Raw genomic sequence first — 17,497 nt, forward strand, 5'->3', positions numbered from 1 at the left:
TACTAGACTGTGGTAATAGGATGGCCCAATCTCAGCTTCTTGTCCTTTGTGCCAAATTGTTCTTCAGGACTGATAGAGAAACTTTTGTCAATAATGGCATCAATGAACTGAAGATAATCTACGCCGCTACGCCGAACTAGACATGCAGACCCATACCATGACAGAACCAACTCCATGTTTGACAGTAGGTTGTAGATTTTTATCTTCTAGAGCTGTATTCTTCCGCCACAAATACTGACAACCCTCGGACCCGAACAAATTGAAATCGCTTTCGTCCCAAAACTCTGGTGGATAATTAATATATTTTTTTAGCAAACATCAACTTCTTGCGTTTGTTAATTTCGCTTATCCATGACGTCTTATTGCTTATACGGCCACAACAGCCAGCTTTCCTCAATGTCCTGAGCATAATTAACAGTTCATCCGATCTCAGGTGAAATATTCGCAACAAGTTTTGGGTACACCTTGCAGTGGATTCCGTTTCATTTGTGAAAGAACCCTTCTCTGATCTCTCTCAGTAAGAATATTATGTTTTCTGCAACGTCTTTCTTTATTGCGTACTGTACTCTCATACTTTAGTTTAAAGACAATTTTTATTGACCGTATAATAAGTTTTTCCTGAGATTCTGATTTCTCTATTTCTTCTTTTCTTTTTTTTTGGTATTACAGTACCTTTATTTTTCTCTCTATTTCTTGATTCCTCTATATCTTCTTCTATTTTTTACTTTATTTTATTTTTACATTTCTAGATGTTTCTTTTACTCTTCTCTTCTGATGTTTTCTTTCTCTCTCAATTTCTTGCTTAATCTACTTCTTTCTCCTCTTTTAAGTTTTGCTTTCTTTCGACATACAATTTCTTCATTTCTTCATTTCTCCTTTCTGTCTACATTTCTTAATTTCGAATCCGCACACATTAGAGTAACTCCAGTGTAATATTGAGCATGAAATAAGAATGATTTCAATTGATAAGCTTAGACGAGTGAGCAACAACATATTTTCGCGTTATCAAGTTTGTATACAACTGGAGGGACGACACTTTTAACATCCAGGGTAAAGTTACCTAATTCCGTGATACTCCTAATTCCGTGATACATTTTTTCACTGAATGTCACGGGATTGGGTATCTTGCTAGGAAGTTCACCGATGTCTCAAAAGTAGGCGAAAGATGCACTCTTTCGAGAAAGATGTCTGGCGCTATGGTCGAACGGCAAAGCTTTGATTGGCATTCATTTTAAAAAAGTATCACGGGATTAGGTGTATCACGGAAATAGGCAACTTTACCCTACTGTAAAATAGGTTTCTTAATACATTTCTTTTTCCGCCGTTGTAGGCAACACTTTACCGGCTGATGCTCGACTTGTCGCCCGGAACCTAGATCCCATGCTAGGGCAGCTGTATATATTAAGGAACATGTATTCATTAAACAACATTTTTTACAAACTCAGTAATATTCAAGTGGGGCGCGTTATATAGTGGCAAAGCGTAAGTAAACTCGTAACTGTCCTGAAATATCGCTCATCTTGTACTGAAACAACAAAGCTAGTAAATAGCGTTTGGTCACAATACCGATTAGATTAGTGGATTCTGTCAAATAGTATGTACATTGCTCAAGTGCTATGGAGTACTCAATGCAATACTGTATAATTAACAAACCATCAACTTAGAGTGTATTTAATATTAATTTATTCTTCTTTTCCTGTTTTATCTACTCTGTTTTACCAACTTACAAGCCTATAGGCCTAGTGTATAACAATAAAAAATATTTTATGCTTGACCATGCCGAAATGTAGTAATTATACACCTAGTAGTAGTCCTTTAATGCACCTCATTAAAGTACACCTATTCATTATAATTCAGCTGTTCAGTCAATGACAAATCACCTTTGTACTGATTGTACCATTACAAAACCGCAAGTACCGATTATTCTCGGATATGCAATCGAAAGAGAATTAGCGAAAAGTCACGGAGGCTGGAAATCCAATACTGTCGCAGAAGGTTATTTTCTGTTACTATAATAATTAGTGTTAATTGTAAATAATATTCAAATAAATTCAATTTGTCATCTCGTTTTTCAATTCTAAATCAATTTCCAGGTTATATCAAAACTAGTTCATATTATTCTCTAGATTATATCAAGGTCAATGACATTATTGTTCCTCGGAAAAAATCAATACTGTCGCGTCTGCGCACATCTCACAATTCAGGTCAGTTCCACTCCTCACTTACATAACCATAACATGAATATTTCTGAATAATTTCAAGTTAGAAATATGATCGAGCATAAAAAGTCGTATGAAACTTGTTTATAATGGTAATTAAGACGCTCGTATGAAAATTATGAAACTCGCTTGCGCTCGTTTCATAAACAAACATACTCGCGTCTTAATTACTACCATTATAGGCTCGTTGCATAATGTACTATTCTGTGAATCGACATTGTGGGCTTCTCTGAATGTGGGATTAGCACGACGCAGGACGACCGCAGAGACATCACAGGACAACCACAAGACAACGGACAGCCATCCAGTCCCGTAGAAGGAAGATAAATTTATTCTGTTGCCTACGCCGGGAATCTAACTACGGACCGCTTGGTAATCTGAACCAAAAATAAAACTAGCTTCATTTTAAGGAATAAACCCTACATCAGTGGTGACAAACTCAGCTGCTCTTATGAAGCAGTGTCTGCACTCGTGAGGAAAAAGAAAAACGATCTACTGTTGCATACTGCTTGTGCGCAGCGGAGAGCACGAGTTGGTCACTGTCCTATAATCTATGTAATTGGGTAAGAAAATAAAATCCTAGACACAGTTACGGATCTATCTACATTACTTTTTCCAGTGTTCATCCTGTGCTGGAGTCCGTACTTCGTGTTCGGACTTCTACAGGTGTACGGCCACGTGCCCAGAACGCAGACGAACATCGCCGTCGCCACGTTCATCCAGAGTCTCGCCCCGCTCAACTCGGCAGCCAACCCCGTTATCTACTGCCTCTTCTCGACACACATGTGCCGGGCCCTCAGGTAGGCATAAGACTACAACCATTACCCGTTCACAGCGAGCCATCTCTTGAGTGGCCTTTCCGAGTTTCTCCGTCCTGTTTGAATGTGTCTTTAACAATTCTCGCTATCATATCTTGTGGCATGCTGGAGACATATTCGTTCTATTAATGTCTTCTTCCTTTGATTCACGGTTTTATTGAGTTGATTCCGCACTACTCTTTGATATCTTTGTTTAAAATGTGAGCAAGCCTTCGTTTATACTGTATGTATGTATTTATTTATTCACACTGCAAATGGGTAAATAGCCGGTGGCAGTGGTAACTATTTAGGCCTACACTCAATAATGACAATAATAAACACAATTAATAAAAAATACAATTAATAATAATAATAATAATAATAATAATAATAATAATAATAATAATAATAATAACAAGGAGCATCCTAAATTAAATGAAGCACGATCACTTAAAATAACATTTGAAGTAAATCTAATTTGTATCTTAACCCTAAGTTCGAAAACTCTCGAGTATGATATGTTCATACCTGTACAAGTACCTTTCAGCAGTACACTCATTTCGCTGTCAACTCACTCACTGCATTGGAACTGCGACACATTTCACTGATACTAGGGCCTATCCATATTTCACTAACACTTCAAAAATATTTCACTGTTCAAATACTTTGCACTACCACTATAAACTATAAAACTTCACTGACACATACATATTTCACTTATACAACACACTTCACTGACACAACACACTTCAGACTTCATTGACACAACACACTTCTTCACTGATGCAACACTTTAAATAACAAATCATCAAATACACCCTTTAAATAGTGTGTATAATATACTACCGTGTCGGCCTGGTTGGCGGAATTGGTATAGCGCTGGCCTTCTATGCCTGAGATTGCGGGTTCGATCCCGGGCCAGATCGATGGCATTTAAGTGTGCTTAAATGCGACAGGCTCATGTCAATAGATTTACTGGCATGTAAAATAACTGCGGGACAAAATTTCGTCACACCGACGACGCTGATATAACCTCGGCAATTGCGAGCGCCGTTAAATTAAACATAACATTATACTACCGTCTATTAGTAAAGTCCTTAAGCCTATTTTTAAATACATTTTTTGTTATTTGTAAAGCCTTTAGTAAGTCTGCGGGTAAAGCATTCCGGTCCTCCTGGTTGTTCTGACATATACCTACGTCTTTCTCCTCGCTGGGTGTGGGCTGTAACTTCAGAATTGGTCGTCCTGGGTAGCACAGTCGGTATGGTGCTGGCCTTCCGTGTTCGAGGTTGCGGGTTCGATCCCGTCCCAGGTCGATAGCATTGAAGTGTGCTTAAATGCGACAGGCTCATGTCAACAGAGTTACTGGCATGTAAAAGAACTCCTGCGGGACATAATTACGGCACACCAGCAACGCTGATATAACCTCGGCAGTTGCGAGCATCATAAAATAAAACATAATTTAAATTTTAAAATAACTTCAGAATTCACCATTTCACTCTCTCTATGGGGATTTGTATAGTGTATTAGGGAGAATTCTGAGCTTGAACATATGGCCACAGCAATGTAGCATATTATTCCCACTGCTCCGAGAAAATTAAACTTTTTTTCCTCTTCTAATCTAGTCCCAACTTCAATCCCTGAGGTCTACTCACGTCCCGTCCTATCGCAACAAGAGTTTCGGGTGATAGTTAATTTCGCACTAATTTTCAGAATTTTTAATTTGTTTCCTGCCAGAAGCACAAGACAAGATCTCTATAACAGTTCTCAATTTCTGAGGAAACGAAGCAGAATATATTTCTGCGGAAAAAATATAACTGTGGGCTGAAGCTGCTGTAGTTCTAAGGTACAGCGTTGACAGTCTAAGGGAGAATAGAACAATTGAACTAAGATTTTTTATACAAAATGCTATCTGCTAACGATAAATTGGCAACATGTTTCCGGAGACGGTGCAACAAAACCAGCAAGCCAGATAAATGTCGCATTGTGAAATAGCGGTCAGTTCTTGTGTTGGGGAAATTATCACCGCTATTAAAGTTGAATAGTACCCAAAACTTCCGTATTACTCGTATTTCAAATACACTGGTGATAAATTTAATGGGTTGAACGAACTTTGGAACTTGAGCAGCTATGCCACAACAAGACTCGAGTTTACGCTACAACACATTGCTTCCGGCTTAGTAGTTTCGATTACTGGAAACAAGTATAGAGCAAACTCCGCCAACTCGCTGATTCCCGGGAGCGAACAATCCCACTTTCATCGAAGCACAACAGTGATCAGTAGCTTAATGAGACTAGCAAGGAGAGAACTTGGTTTCGATGTCAAAAGTGTTGATAATTTTATTTTCGGTAGAAGTTAACGATGATAAAAGAACTATAATAATAATAATAATAATAATAATAATAATAATAAAATGCATAAGATTTGCTGATGATATGGCGTTGTTAGCAGAAAAGGAAATGATACTAAAGGATATGCTACTGGAGCTAAATGACAGCTGTGAGCAGTATGAAATGAAGGTAAATGCAAATAAAACGAAGACCATGGTCATAGGAAGAAAAATGCAGAACATAAACTTACGAATTCTAAATGAGGCAGTAGAGCAAGTGGACAATTTTAAATACTTTGGGTGTACTATAAGCAGTAACATGAGCTGCTGCCAGGAAGTCAAAAGGGGGATAATAATGGCAAAGGAAGCTTTTAATAATAAAAAAATAGCATCTCCTGCGGACCTCTGGAAAAATAACTAAGGAAGAGACTAGTGAAGTGCTTTGTATGAAGTGTGGAATTTCATGGGGCAGAAACATGGACATTACGACGAAGTGAAGAGAAGCATTTGAAATGTGGATATGAAGAAGAAGAGCGTGTGAAGTGCACAGAGAGAATAAGAAATGAACCTGTGTTGGAAAGAGTGGCTGAAGAAAGAACGATGCTGAAACTGATCAGGAAGAGGAAAAGGAATTGATTGGGTCACTGGCTGAGAAGAAACTGCCTACTGAACGATGCACTGGAAGAAATGGTGAACGGGAATAGAGTTCTGGGTAGAAGAAGATATTAGATGATAGATGACATTAACATAAATGTATCATATGAGGAAGAAAGAGGAAGGCAGAAAACAAGAAAGATTGGAGAAAGCTGGGTTTTAAGTGAAAGACCTGCCCTTGGGCAGAACACTAAATGAATGAATAATAATCCACGGCGATACAGCCTTTTAAGGGCTCAGATCGTCCAGCCGGCTGCTGGTCTCACGCTAACATGCCGAAGCAGAGGTGATCGATCATCCAACCAAGCAAAGCTGAATTATATAACGTTGAGAAGTTGCTAAGGTACTGACAGGAAAAGTTACGGTCTGTTACCTCGTTAGTTAAAATATGAATTTTGTTCCATTTCTACTACATAGCTCCTGTAGCTCAGAAGTTTGAAGTCGGTTGGTAATTTAGAAGTGTTAGCATTATCTTATTTCGCGATGCTTTGAACTGCAGAGCTTATGACCCTTCAAAGTTCAACGTTGGAGAAAAATGGCCGACAAACTGAACTTTCAGAGCCGGCCTGATAAGATGGACGTAGACCACGTTCTGTGCTTCGTAAGAACATTTTTTTATCAATTTGTCGGATTAAAGTAGAGAAAAGATACTTTCTGACGAGATGAGTTTGAGGGTTCGCCATGTGAATACCTGCCATTCGTCCTACTGTTGGAAAAATCTCTAAAAAAATAACTACATAAACCTAGCGGGATTCTAACCCACACCCTGAAGCAGTGTCGTGACCAAAGTCTCTCTCGCTGTTACTATACCACGCTGGTGGCATAAGTGCCCACCATTATAAAATATGTAATGATATGAATATCGCCAGGTACAAAGTGTACAATGATCTGATTTTCAAAATTCTTAGTTCTACAGATATCACTATAGTGATCAAGTGAGTAGCGACTGAATTCTCTACCATTGTCTCGATATTGCTAAATATGAAGATACAGATAATACAATATAATATTTGTTTTATTCAGTCTTATGCCAAATCAATTATTAAAACAATGACATATATTTCATAACATGTAGTCATTGAGTTTTATACAAAATAAGTTACGAACGTTTTCGCCCATTCAGGCATCTTCAGATTCTGTGTACAATATCTCATTATTAATCTGTATGATAATTACAATGATAGTTTAAAATTGATCGTGATATATATAAAATGTTCAAACATATGCATAATTAAAATGTAATCATGTTACAAGATCATAAAATGTGAAAATTGTGAACACGTAGTGTTTTACATTTTAAACTTCATAATAGTGTATATCTTGTTTTGTAGATTCCATTAAAATGATGAATTGTATATTATTAAAACGTGGCAACTGCACAGGCTGTTGTGATATATCATTATGATCTGGAGTAGTGTTTATGAAGACACGAGGCGACCTTGCTGCTTTAGATAATATGGCTCTAGTATCTTTTTCGAACTGTGTTTTTCACGGGCAAGTCGTACGTAGGGTATTTGTTATCATACGTTGCATACCACAACATTCCACAACACAAATCAAATGCTCCGTGTTCATGTTGACCGTCCAAGTTAATGTCAACAAATACATGAGTAATCGTCTTAACCCTCTCGCCATAACCCGACAGTAAGAAAAAAACTCACCTCAGTACGTGTTTCCAAACAGTTCACATTCCTGCCACTACCGGCGTTACCGCACGTATCGGTACGTACTTCCAGAGTCCGTGGGTATCCACGGACTCTGCGTACTTCAGTATGAACGCCGTACTTGCTAGGCAACTTCTCTCGCATTTAGGTAATACGCCTCTGCGGAAGTGTAGGAAGATTGAATTCTCTAGGCTCATCGGCTAGCCACATGACGGCATACAGCGAGCCATGACACACTTTGAACTGAACACGCAGTATTGTATTATCTGTATTAACATTGACAATCTGAATATTTACAACATGCTTTCTAAGTTAAATATGAAGAGTTCTAAAAAAATGCATACAGAAAATATTAGAGCACAAAGAAGATACCAAAATAAGTATTTTAAGAGGAGGAACGAGGTGTCTCAGATACTTAATTAAGGCACTATGTTAACAGACTTGAGTCAAAAGTTAAGAAACTTACTGTTACATACTGCATAGATTTAATGTACATCAAATTGAGGTCCATTAACATTTTGGCAAGCATGGTACCTGCGTAACAAGCATTGACGCGTTCTATCAAGGATTCGAGGAGTGTTCTGAATGACTTCTGTTGTAGCAATAATGCGCTGTACTAATTTTTCTTCGTTGTCGATTGGTCTGTAAATCACGTCCCTCATGGCACCCCAAAGAAAAAAAATCAAGTGGTGTCAAATCAAATGAACGTGAAGGCCAACCCACCGGTCCACCACGTCCGATCCATCTCTTGTCAAATGTTGCATTCAGATGATTTCTGACTTCACGAGAAAAATGTGCAGTCGCGCCATCATCCTGTAACCAAAGGTTTACCCTAACGTGAAGTGGCACATTCCTCAGAAATTCAGGCAACACAACCTGTAAAATACGCCGTATAATCTCCCATTCATCCCTGGGGGTTACATGTTGTGCTGTAAAGATATAATTATATTGGTAAAATACCGGAGTTTTCTCTCGACTTGACTACTCATAAACGCAAAATGCATCTTTGAAGTTGACGTATGTTAACGCATCTAGCATCTAGCACCTTAATGAAGCATCTGGGACACCTCGTTCCTATTATTAAAATATTTAGTTTGGTATCCTATTTGTAGACTACTCTGAAAGATTCTGTATATAGACCTAGTTTTTCAGCACTCTGTACAATGTGAACGTTCCCTGTGTTTCTGTTGGCCGACAAGCAGCAGTTTATCTCTGCTAACGCCGCTGATTTATTTTTACTTGGTTATTTAACGATGCTATATCTAATATTGGGTTATTTAGCTTTGATGGAATTGGTCATAGCGAGATGGTATTTGGCGAGATGAGGCCGAGGATACGTCAGATATTATCTGATATTCGCCTGACTGTTGGGGAGAACCTCGGAAAAAACCCAACCAAGTAATCAGCCCAAGCGAAATTCTAACTCACGTCGAAGCGCAACTCCGAGTCAGCAAGCAAACGCTCTACCTCCTGAGCTACACCGCTGATTGCACTCGCTAACTCACGGCGCTCCGCCGGATTACAACTTACGTACTACAGCAGGGATGAGACGATATTAGCTCCCAATCATGGTAGAAGAGTTCGACCTTGATCACGAGCGCATAGCGCATCCACTGTAACGTAGACAACAGGGATGTACATGCACATGCAGCGAATAAAGGCAGCGATTATTACAATAACTTGCGTTACTAAATTTCTGGCTATGTAATAGGGCTAATTACTCAGTTATTTAATATACATGTACATATATAAACAAATCGCAAAGAGAAGGGTTTTTAGGAACAAAAAGAGAAATAGGAAAAGTTAATTGTATGTAAACCATTTTATTGTTAAAAGCAATTATTTATTATGTAAATACTTCACTTCATTTGTTAGGAGAAACTAATAGGGTCTACCTGCTCGACGTGTGTGATCTCTAAGTACTTTTGAGTATTTGTTGAAAAAATAATTATGGCAATATTGATTGTGTGATTGTGAAAATGTAATCCTTACTCTCCAGTCGTGATTATGTAATGAGTCTTCTTAGAGTGATTTGTGAGATGCACATAACACGAAAAAAAAAAAACAACAAATTGATTAAATTAAGGTATTGAGAGCCATCGTAATTTTTGGGGTCAATCATTTAAGGGGATATGTATGACTTTTAAAACTTCCACAATTTCGGTCAAAATTTGTGAAATTTAAAGTATATAAACAGATCTATAATAATATCATCTGTACAAAATTTGGTGCAATTAGATCTGATAGTTTTGAAATTATATTTTTAATATATTTTATATTGATGTTACTAAAAAGCTCCTTGCATCAAAGTTTTCAAAATGTTTAGTTCATATTTGCTAAAAATCCTGAAAATAGTTATTGGAATAAAAGTGAATTAGCATTTTGAGTTTAGTAATAGTGTTAGTTAAAGTGCAATCAAAGATAAAATATTATTTCTAAATTAAAGAAACACGTAGTCTAATAAAAGTAAATATCCAGAAACAAGAAAAAAATAAAACATCAACAATACATTTAAAATAAAGAAATAAAAAGAATCTCGATACTATCTACTGACCCAAATGTAAATTAATTTACCTTCGATGTCAATTCCGAAAGGAATTTATTTGTCTCTTCTCCTGAATAATGCCTATATTTTTTCATGTTTCGTCTCATAATGCCGTTTTATGTTGCTTTTTTTTGCAAATGATATATATATATATTTTTTTTACACAACAAACACTGGACTTCATCACCATGTCCGAAGCATAAATATTGTGTCTTCCACTCTTCCTTGAAAGCTTTAAGCGCTTCCGTTCCGTTATGATGCGCTGTGTTCTAAGATATGTACATACATGCTTACGGGTAAACGAGCTCCGCGCGCGCGCAGCGGGCATGAAATAGCTCTCGCTCGCAATTATTAGTCACCATCGCAAGACTGTACTACAGTATGTTACAGATATAACATTCGTACCTACCCTCCACACAGTAGCTGCTGGAAGTGTAGCCCATCTTGTGTAAAACGTAATTCACACCATTTAAACAATTTGTTTCATTAAATCTATTCACTAAATTTAATGTTACTTTTGTACACGAAACTAGACGACCAGGAAATTTACGTCTCAAGCTTTCCCTTGTTCTGCCATATGATTTAATTTTTCATAATAAGTTTTAAAAATGTGTACACATTCGCACAATATGTATACAATACAACGTATTAAGTTAGCGTTTATTGCCACTTGTCAAGGACGGACTAACGGTTCACACAGCTAATTTCAGAGGACGGGCAGCTTTCGCGTTTTGATCTCTATTACCCTACGTCAGCCGTGGCGAATATCTGGCTCACGATATTCTTGCTTTCTATCTCCCACAACCCCCACCCTCTCACTCACTGGAGTCAAACTCCGTTCCATTTGTATTTGTCTCTGATCTGCGAGTGGCGTATCGTCGCAATGTCTCTCTCGAATACATGTAGGTACATCTACAAAAACGAAAGTTTCAAGTAGGATGGGAGGACGTATTTTTTTCTGCCAATATAATGAGAATATTAAATGTATGATTTTTTCACAAGTATTACGAGGAAAACGGTTGTATAACATAAAACGGCATTATACTACATGTCACTCATGAAACATTAAAATGTTAAGTGTTATTATTATTATTATTATTATTATTATTATTATTATTATTATTATTATCTCTGTACGTCGATCCTTTTTCAGCAGATGTACGAATAATGCGGTTAGATCTCCAATTTAAACTCACAGATTTACAATGTGATGTTAAATGAAAGCTAGATGTAAGGACTTGACAATGTTTAACTTTTCAAATCTTTGCCAAAAAATAAATATCCGAAGCTTCGTTCTTTCGCTTTCTCTTTTGAAGCCATGTTCGCTACAACTTACGTTTATGAAAAATTATTTTCAACAATGAAAATAGTAAAAACCAAATTTAGTTCACGACTGACAGACAAATACCTTCGTGATCAACTACGACTGGCAGTGACATCATTCCTGATTTTGAAACTCTGTCGCAGAAACATTCTGAAGACAGTTAATTTTAGGTTGCGATAATGTGTCCTATGTTTCATTGTTCATTTCTTTCTTCGTTACACGTACTAAACATTAGTTTGTAGCCTTGCACTGTATAAAATTGTATTTAAGTGCTTGACATAAGGGAAATGAAACTCCGTTAATAAGTCAGACAGTTGCTTCACTTTCCCTTCGAGTTTCCGCCTCCCTCCATAGGTGCTATGCATGTTGCAGGTTACACAGTGGCTCGGCGCAGGATGGCATTTTCGCCACGCCTGCCCTACGTGCATTGCAGGTGTTACTTTCGGTTTAAATTTGTAGAGTATGTTGAAGTTCGATATTCGCCGATGTTAGCTCTGCGAGAGAGTCCTGTCATGTTTGTTCCACACTGTTACAGAAATATTTACTGCCTCTACTCCCACCTCTTCCTGTTTTAACCGCTTAAAGATTTTAGCACAGATCTTGCTATTAGTTTTTCATATGGAATAGACGATGTTTATAACATCTTGGTTGCCTCTCTCATGTTCGAACGTTGCAGGAATTAATCTCTAATCTCTCTTTCCCCCCCATTTCCTCTCTCTTGGCAGCTACACAACAATTCTGATACTCAGGATAACATAAACATCAGTCAGGAGTGATGCAATAAGCTGAATAGTAGAGGATTCACCAACAATGCAGATAAGGGAAGACGAACTCTTGAGAACAATCGAATCGGCGTCTTTAGTTGGTTAGTCATAAAACTGGAATGTTCAATTTTTAAATATTGTTAAATTGATTAATATAGTAAGTAAGATTTATTCCGGCAAAGCACCCATGAATTAGCAATTAGCGGATGCAAGCAGCGACGGTAGCCAGAGGAACCGACGGAAGCACCGAGAACGTTCGCTGGGACTCGCTGTACAGAGAAAGGAAGCTACAGATATTACGCCGGCCAATTCATTTTTTACGACAACATTAGCATAAAAAATATCTATGTTGCTCTGCAAGAAAAAGTTTTTGTTTTTAATATGTTATTTAAATTTTCCAGAAGATTAAATACTAGTAAAACTCGCTTTCGAAGTGCTATTGTTTCGAGAATGAATAGAAAATGTAGCTACGCTAAATACATGACTTGTGGATTACGTCAGGTATTTTGACCATTTACGAATCTACGCAAACAAACTGCTTTAGGCTGTTCGAAGGAAAATTTGTGTTGCCGTTTCAAACGTCTTCAACATACAATGCAGCAAACAGGTCATTACCAAACACACAGTTGCTGTGATTCTTCAAATTAAAATTGTAACGAGTTATTACCAAAGCTCGGAACTTGGGGACTTGTGTCTTTGCACGTGGCTAAGCGACCGGACTTCAATGTCAACAAACTCCCGCTTCCAGCACAGAGGTACTGTCAGGTCTGCTATAAAAGTGGTTCCTGGCTGGAACAACATAATGATAATATTATGATAGGTTGAAACACGTAATTTTATAGCATATATATAAATAAACATGCAAAATACATCAAATTTACAGTTCTGCTCTGTACATTTCATTACAGTGTATGACTACATGCATTCGAAGATTTTCGAACCCATAAATTCTTCGTCTGTTAGTTAAACATGATTTGAAACGAAGGAAACTTATTTCCACGTCACATGAAGTGACGAGAGCAAACTTAAATTTTTTATTTTATTTATTTTAACTAGCTACCTAGTGAGTACAAATTGCATTTATAAAATAAAAATGTTTCTAGCCACTACCATAAGAACCAGGCTCGTGTACGGTTTGGTCTTAGTGAATAATATAACATAAAATTTACAAGGACACTTTACTAAATACAGTAAGTAACTTAATTCAAACCAATAAATACAACACATGAGCAAGAATAAAGAAGAAAGAGATAACGAGAGAAAAATACACATTTAATATAAATTGACAATCCGACAGAAGCCAATGATATTCAATAAAAACATGAATATAGTCGATAGAAATAAAAGGTAAAAAAAGTACATTTGTTACTATTACATATCAGGGATAATTTTACAAATTTCTTTTTTAAAAGTTTCAATTTTAAAAAATTTCAAATTTGGAAAATGGTTTGAAATTTTATTATAAAGTCTTGGGCCTAAATAAAATACTGAATATTTTCACTGTCACTGTTTCCTGTTCGATTTTCAGCAGATCTCGTATCTGAGAAAGATAAGTATATCCTAAATTTTTCTCGCACATAGTTTTCAATTAGTGTATCACTACTAGGGAAGGACCCTCTACGACTTTATCCATGGCTATGGACAAATTTTCCATCAATTTAAAGGACTGCAATGTCTTTCAATGAATGTCCGTTTCCAGCTCTAGTTTATGTGTGGCACAACTTACAAAATATAAACTCTGCATTAGAAGAAAATAATGTATCTCCTCAGAATTCCTCCACGAAATTCTGTACCTAAAATTTAAGAAATGTATTTTCAAACTTCCATAACACCCATTCGAATAACACGTATTTTCTCATTCCTCAGACAGACAATTTACCTGTAATTATCTTAATGTCATTGGCTTCGACATGACACAGTTTCTTCGTTCGTCTTCTTGCCATTCGATGTGACCACGTTCTTAGTACATACGACTGTCCCTGAGCACTTGCAGCTTGAGCTTTGTGTACGCTGTACCTGTAACCTTACTCAAGCGCACGACACACAAGTCCCGAAGTTCCGAGCTTTGGTTATTACATTTGTTAGACACACATCAGCTGACAGCTGATAGAAAGCCGCGTAATATTAGTTCCACATCCGTCCGCTACCGGCGTATGTCATCTTCTCTGTCTTTCTCAAAGTAACTGCAGATGTCACGTGATCATACAGTGAATGCCATTGGTTATTCAAGAGCATACAGTGAATGCCATTGGTTATTCAAGAGCGGGAGTCGTGAGACGAGCTGTGAGCTGGTTGAGAGTCGCGAGCTGAAGGAGCTGGAAGTTCCTCGCGAACGACCAGCTCTCAACGAGCGAGCTAGCTCGAAGGAGGGAGTCGTTCAAAAGAGTCAGTTCGTTCGCGAACGACCCATCACTATTTGTTACATAAACAACTTATTACTACAATAACGCTAAAAAAGTGGTTTACGTAACAAATTTAACAAACAGTTATACGAGTCTTAGAAGTGTGCAAACAGGACGTATATTTAAAATGATATTGTAAATAACCGGACTTTTTCTAGCCACACAAGAAGCATTTCAGCTTCACACTTATCTAAAAATGTATTCATTTTACTTTATATAAACAACTTAATTTGTTACAGTACGTACCTGATAGTAACTTCTGCTTCTATACAATATTAATATAACATATTCTACAATTTGGAATATCTCGTTAGAGATCTTTCCTTCTCCACTCTGTCCTAGAGTAGTGATCGACAGAATATTTGTCATCATACTTCTCTAGCTGAAGAGGCGAATTGAAGCCGAATCAGAGAAAACGCAAAACAATAAATAGAAAATACAAGTTTGTGTTTTCGCAGATCTTTGCCAAAGGTTTAATCCTTTGATTGCATTTGGTATTATCCTTTGCAATCTTTGGATCTTCCAAAGTCTTTAGCGTGCTATACATAAAATGGGATGATATTCTTTGACCCAGTTTGCGAATCTCCGATTTCGAACTATTCGGTTCTCATCAGCACGACGAAGAAATCGTGGAACGGTAATCTTGTCAGAAAAATTTGGAAAAGCAAAATCAAAAGGCGTAAGCCAAAAGACAAAGCAAAAGCAATTGACAAGTTTGCTGAGTAGGTGATACTACTTCAAAGCATTTGCAAAGCAAAGTCAAAAGACGTAAATCAAAAGACAAAGCAATAGCATTTGTGGAGGTGTATTAAACTCTATTTATTGTTTTGCAATGTCTCTCTTTCGGTTTCAGTTCGCCTCTTCAGCTAGAGAAGTGTGATGACAACTGCCGATCACTATTTTAGGACAGAGTGGAGAAGGAAAGATATCTAACGAGAAATTCCAAATTGTAGAATATGATACACCTCCACAAATGCTATTGGTTTGTCTTTTGACTTACGTCTTTTGACTTTGCTTTGCAAATTAATATAACAATTTTATTGTCGAGAACGGATTTAAACTTGAAAGTACTTATTTTGTTATGTATAAGTAGTAAACAAGTGGAAATTTTGTATAAAAATTGTAAAAATATTTTTAGCAGTATGACAAAATTTGAAGTATGCATTATAAAAAATCACTCCGCAGTCATGTTGCGACAGTAGTGACTTCAAATAGCTCGCTGTTGCAGTGAACAATGAAGACTTTCTCCAAGTGTTCCATCACAAACCGATGTCGGTTGTCTCAGAACAATGCACGATACCGAGAGAAAAAGTTAGTCATGTATATTTCATCAAAAAAATTTCACTGACACAAACTCTCAATTTCACCGTCTTCTTGTCCTTCCAAAACTTTAGCAAATTTACATATAGTATGAAATACATAATTACTTTTAAACTGACTTTTAAATTTTTGTTTAATGGGTTCTACTTTACGACCTTTGAGTAAATGATTTTTTTTCTCAATGTCATTCGCCTCATTAATGTCTCAGTCAACAAGTTGGTTGATGTTTCTAATTTATGTATAGAGTGATAAAAGCAACTCAAATTTGTAGATATGTAGGATAATTCATTTTTAAAGAAGTTCTAAAGAATTTCACTTTATGAAGCGTCAACTTTATTTAGTCCATCACTCATTTAATTTTTTTTAATTATCTGCATAATATACTTCTGCTTCTAACCATGTCCTCCAACAAGTAACTATGGGTCTAGGCAGAAGTGTAAGATCTGGATTTTTGGCTTTGAACAAATCAAGTTTATTCTTGTTGGGGCTTTTGCAAACACTCTTTTGCAATTTAAAATTAATTTGTCCACTTCAGAATATAAGGTACGTACCTGATTGTGATCACATACTCTCTGTAAACCATGTAACCAAGTGACGTGCATAATGTTTGGGACGTGGCTAACGAGAAAGACTATGACGCGACGTCACATTCTTAGTCATAACATGGCCAACATTGAACAAGTTTATATATAAATGCATGTTTAACATGAGTTTAATATAGCAATTCCTTTGTTTTTTCGAACTTTGAACATGTATTTATATAAGGCGATTGTCAAGATGGCCAAGACTAGACCAAGGTAATCAGTGATTCTGATTCGTGCCAAGCCTGTCTTTGTCGTTAGCCACGTGTTTGGGAAGCTTACAGAAAGGTCTTCTGCTGCTTTCTTCATATACGGAGCAACATAAGAGTAAGAGTAAAATATCAAATTTGACGCCATTTGGCCATAACAACTGCAAAGATTCAATGAATAAAGGAGCCATCGTTACATGATTTGATGCTGATTTCTACATGATAACAGAAAACAAAGCTTGAAAACTATTTTATAATTTTCTAGCATACCTATGACAATGTTTCCCACTTCCCTATGTTTACCCACTTCATATTGTGCTGTAATCATTTCTAGCCTTTCTTCGTAACACGTAGGAAAATACATTTTTTTAAATGTTGATTCTTCTGGTGTTTCAAAATTTGTGTATTTTGTAAGGAACTTTCTGTTGTTTTCGATTTACACAAACTAATATCAGATGAAAGAAAATGTTTGCATAGATCTGCATAATATTCAGAAATTTCTGAAAATGGGGTAGGCCTATTACGTGAAGAGAATGCTGCTTGACCTAAAAGTACTTGTCTAGAGGCTACATGTAAGCAGTCATTCTGTATTTACTACCTGTTAAATGCTGCAAGACTTGAGGTCCCTGATTCACATTTACAGATTTCCCACATTTTGACAAAATATAATTTTTCCGTTATTGCAGGT

The 17,497-nt window shown here is 36.8% G+C and overlaps 1 protein-coding gene across 3 annotated transcripts in view; it reads left to right on the forward strand.

Annotated features, from left to right (window-relative positions):
- The window catches only part of LOC138710585 (cardioacceleratory peptide receptor-like), a 684,299-nt gene that overhangs the window by 660,450 nt on the left and 6,352 nt on the right, over nt 1-17,497 (forward strand). For all 3 annotated transcript variants that reach the window (XM_069841577.1, XM_069841579.1, XM_069841578.1), the window contains exon 9: nt 2,839-3,019. In XM_069841577.1, the coding sequence (XP_069697678.1) occupies nt 2,839-3,019 (181 nt within the window). The remainder of the gene's footprint in view (nt 1-2,838; nt 3,020-17,497) is intronic.

This window comes from Periplaneta americana, chromosome 12, assembly GCF_040183065.1.
Source record: "Periplaneta americana isolate PAMFEO1 chromosome 12, P.americana_PAMFEO1_priV1, whole genome shotgun sequence".
NCBI lineage: Eukaryota > Metazoa > Arthropoda > Insecta > Blattodea > Blattidae > Periplaneta > Periplaneta americana.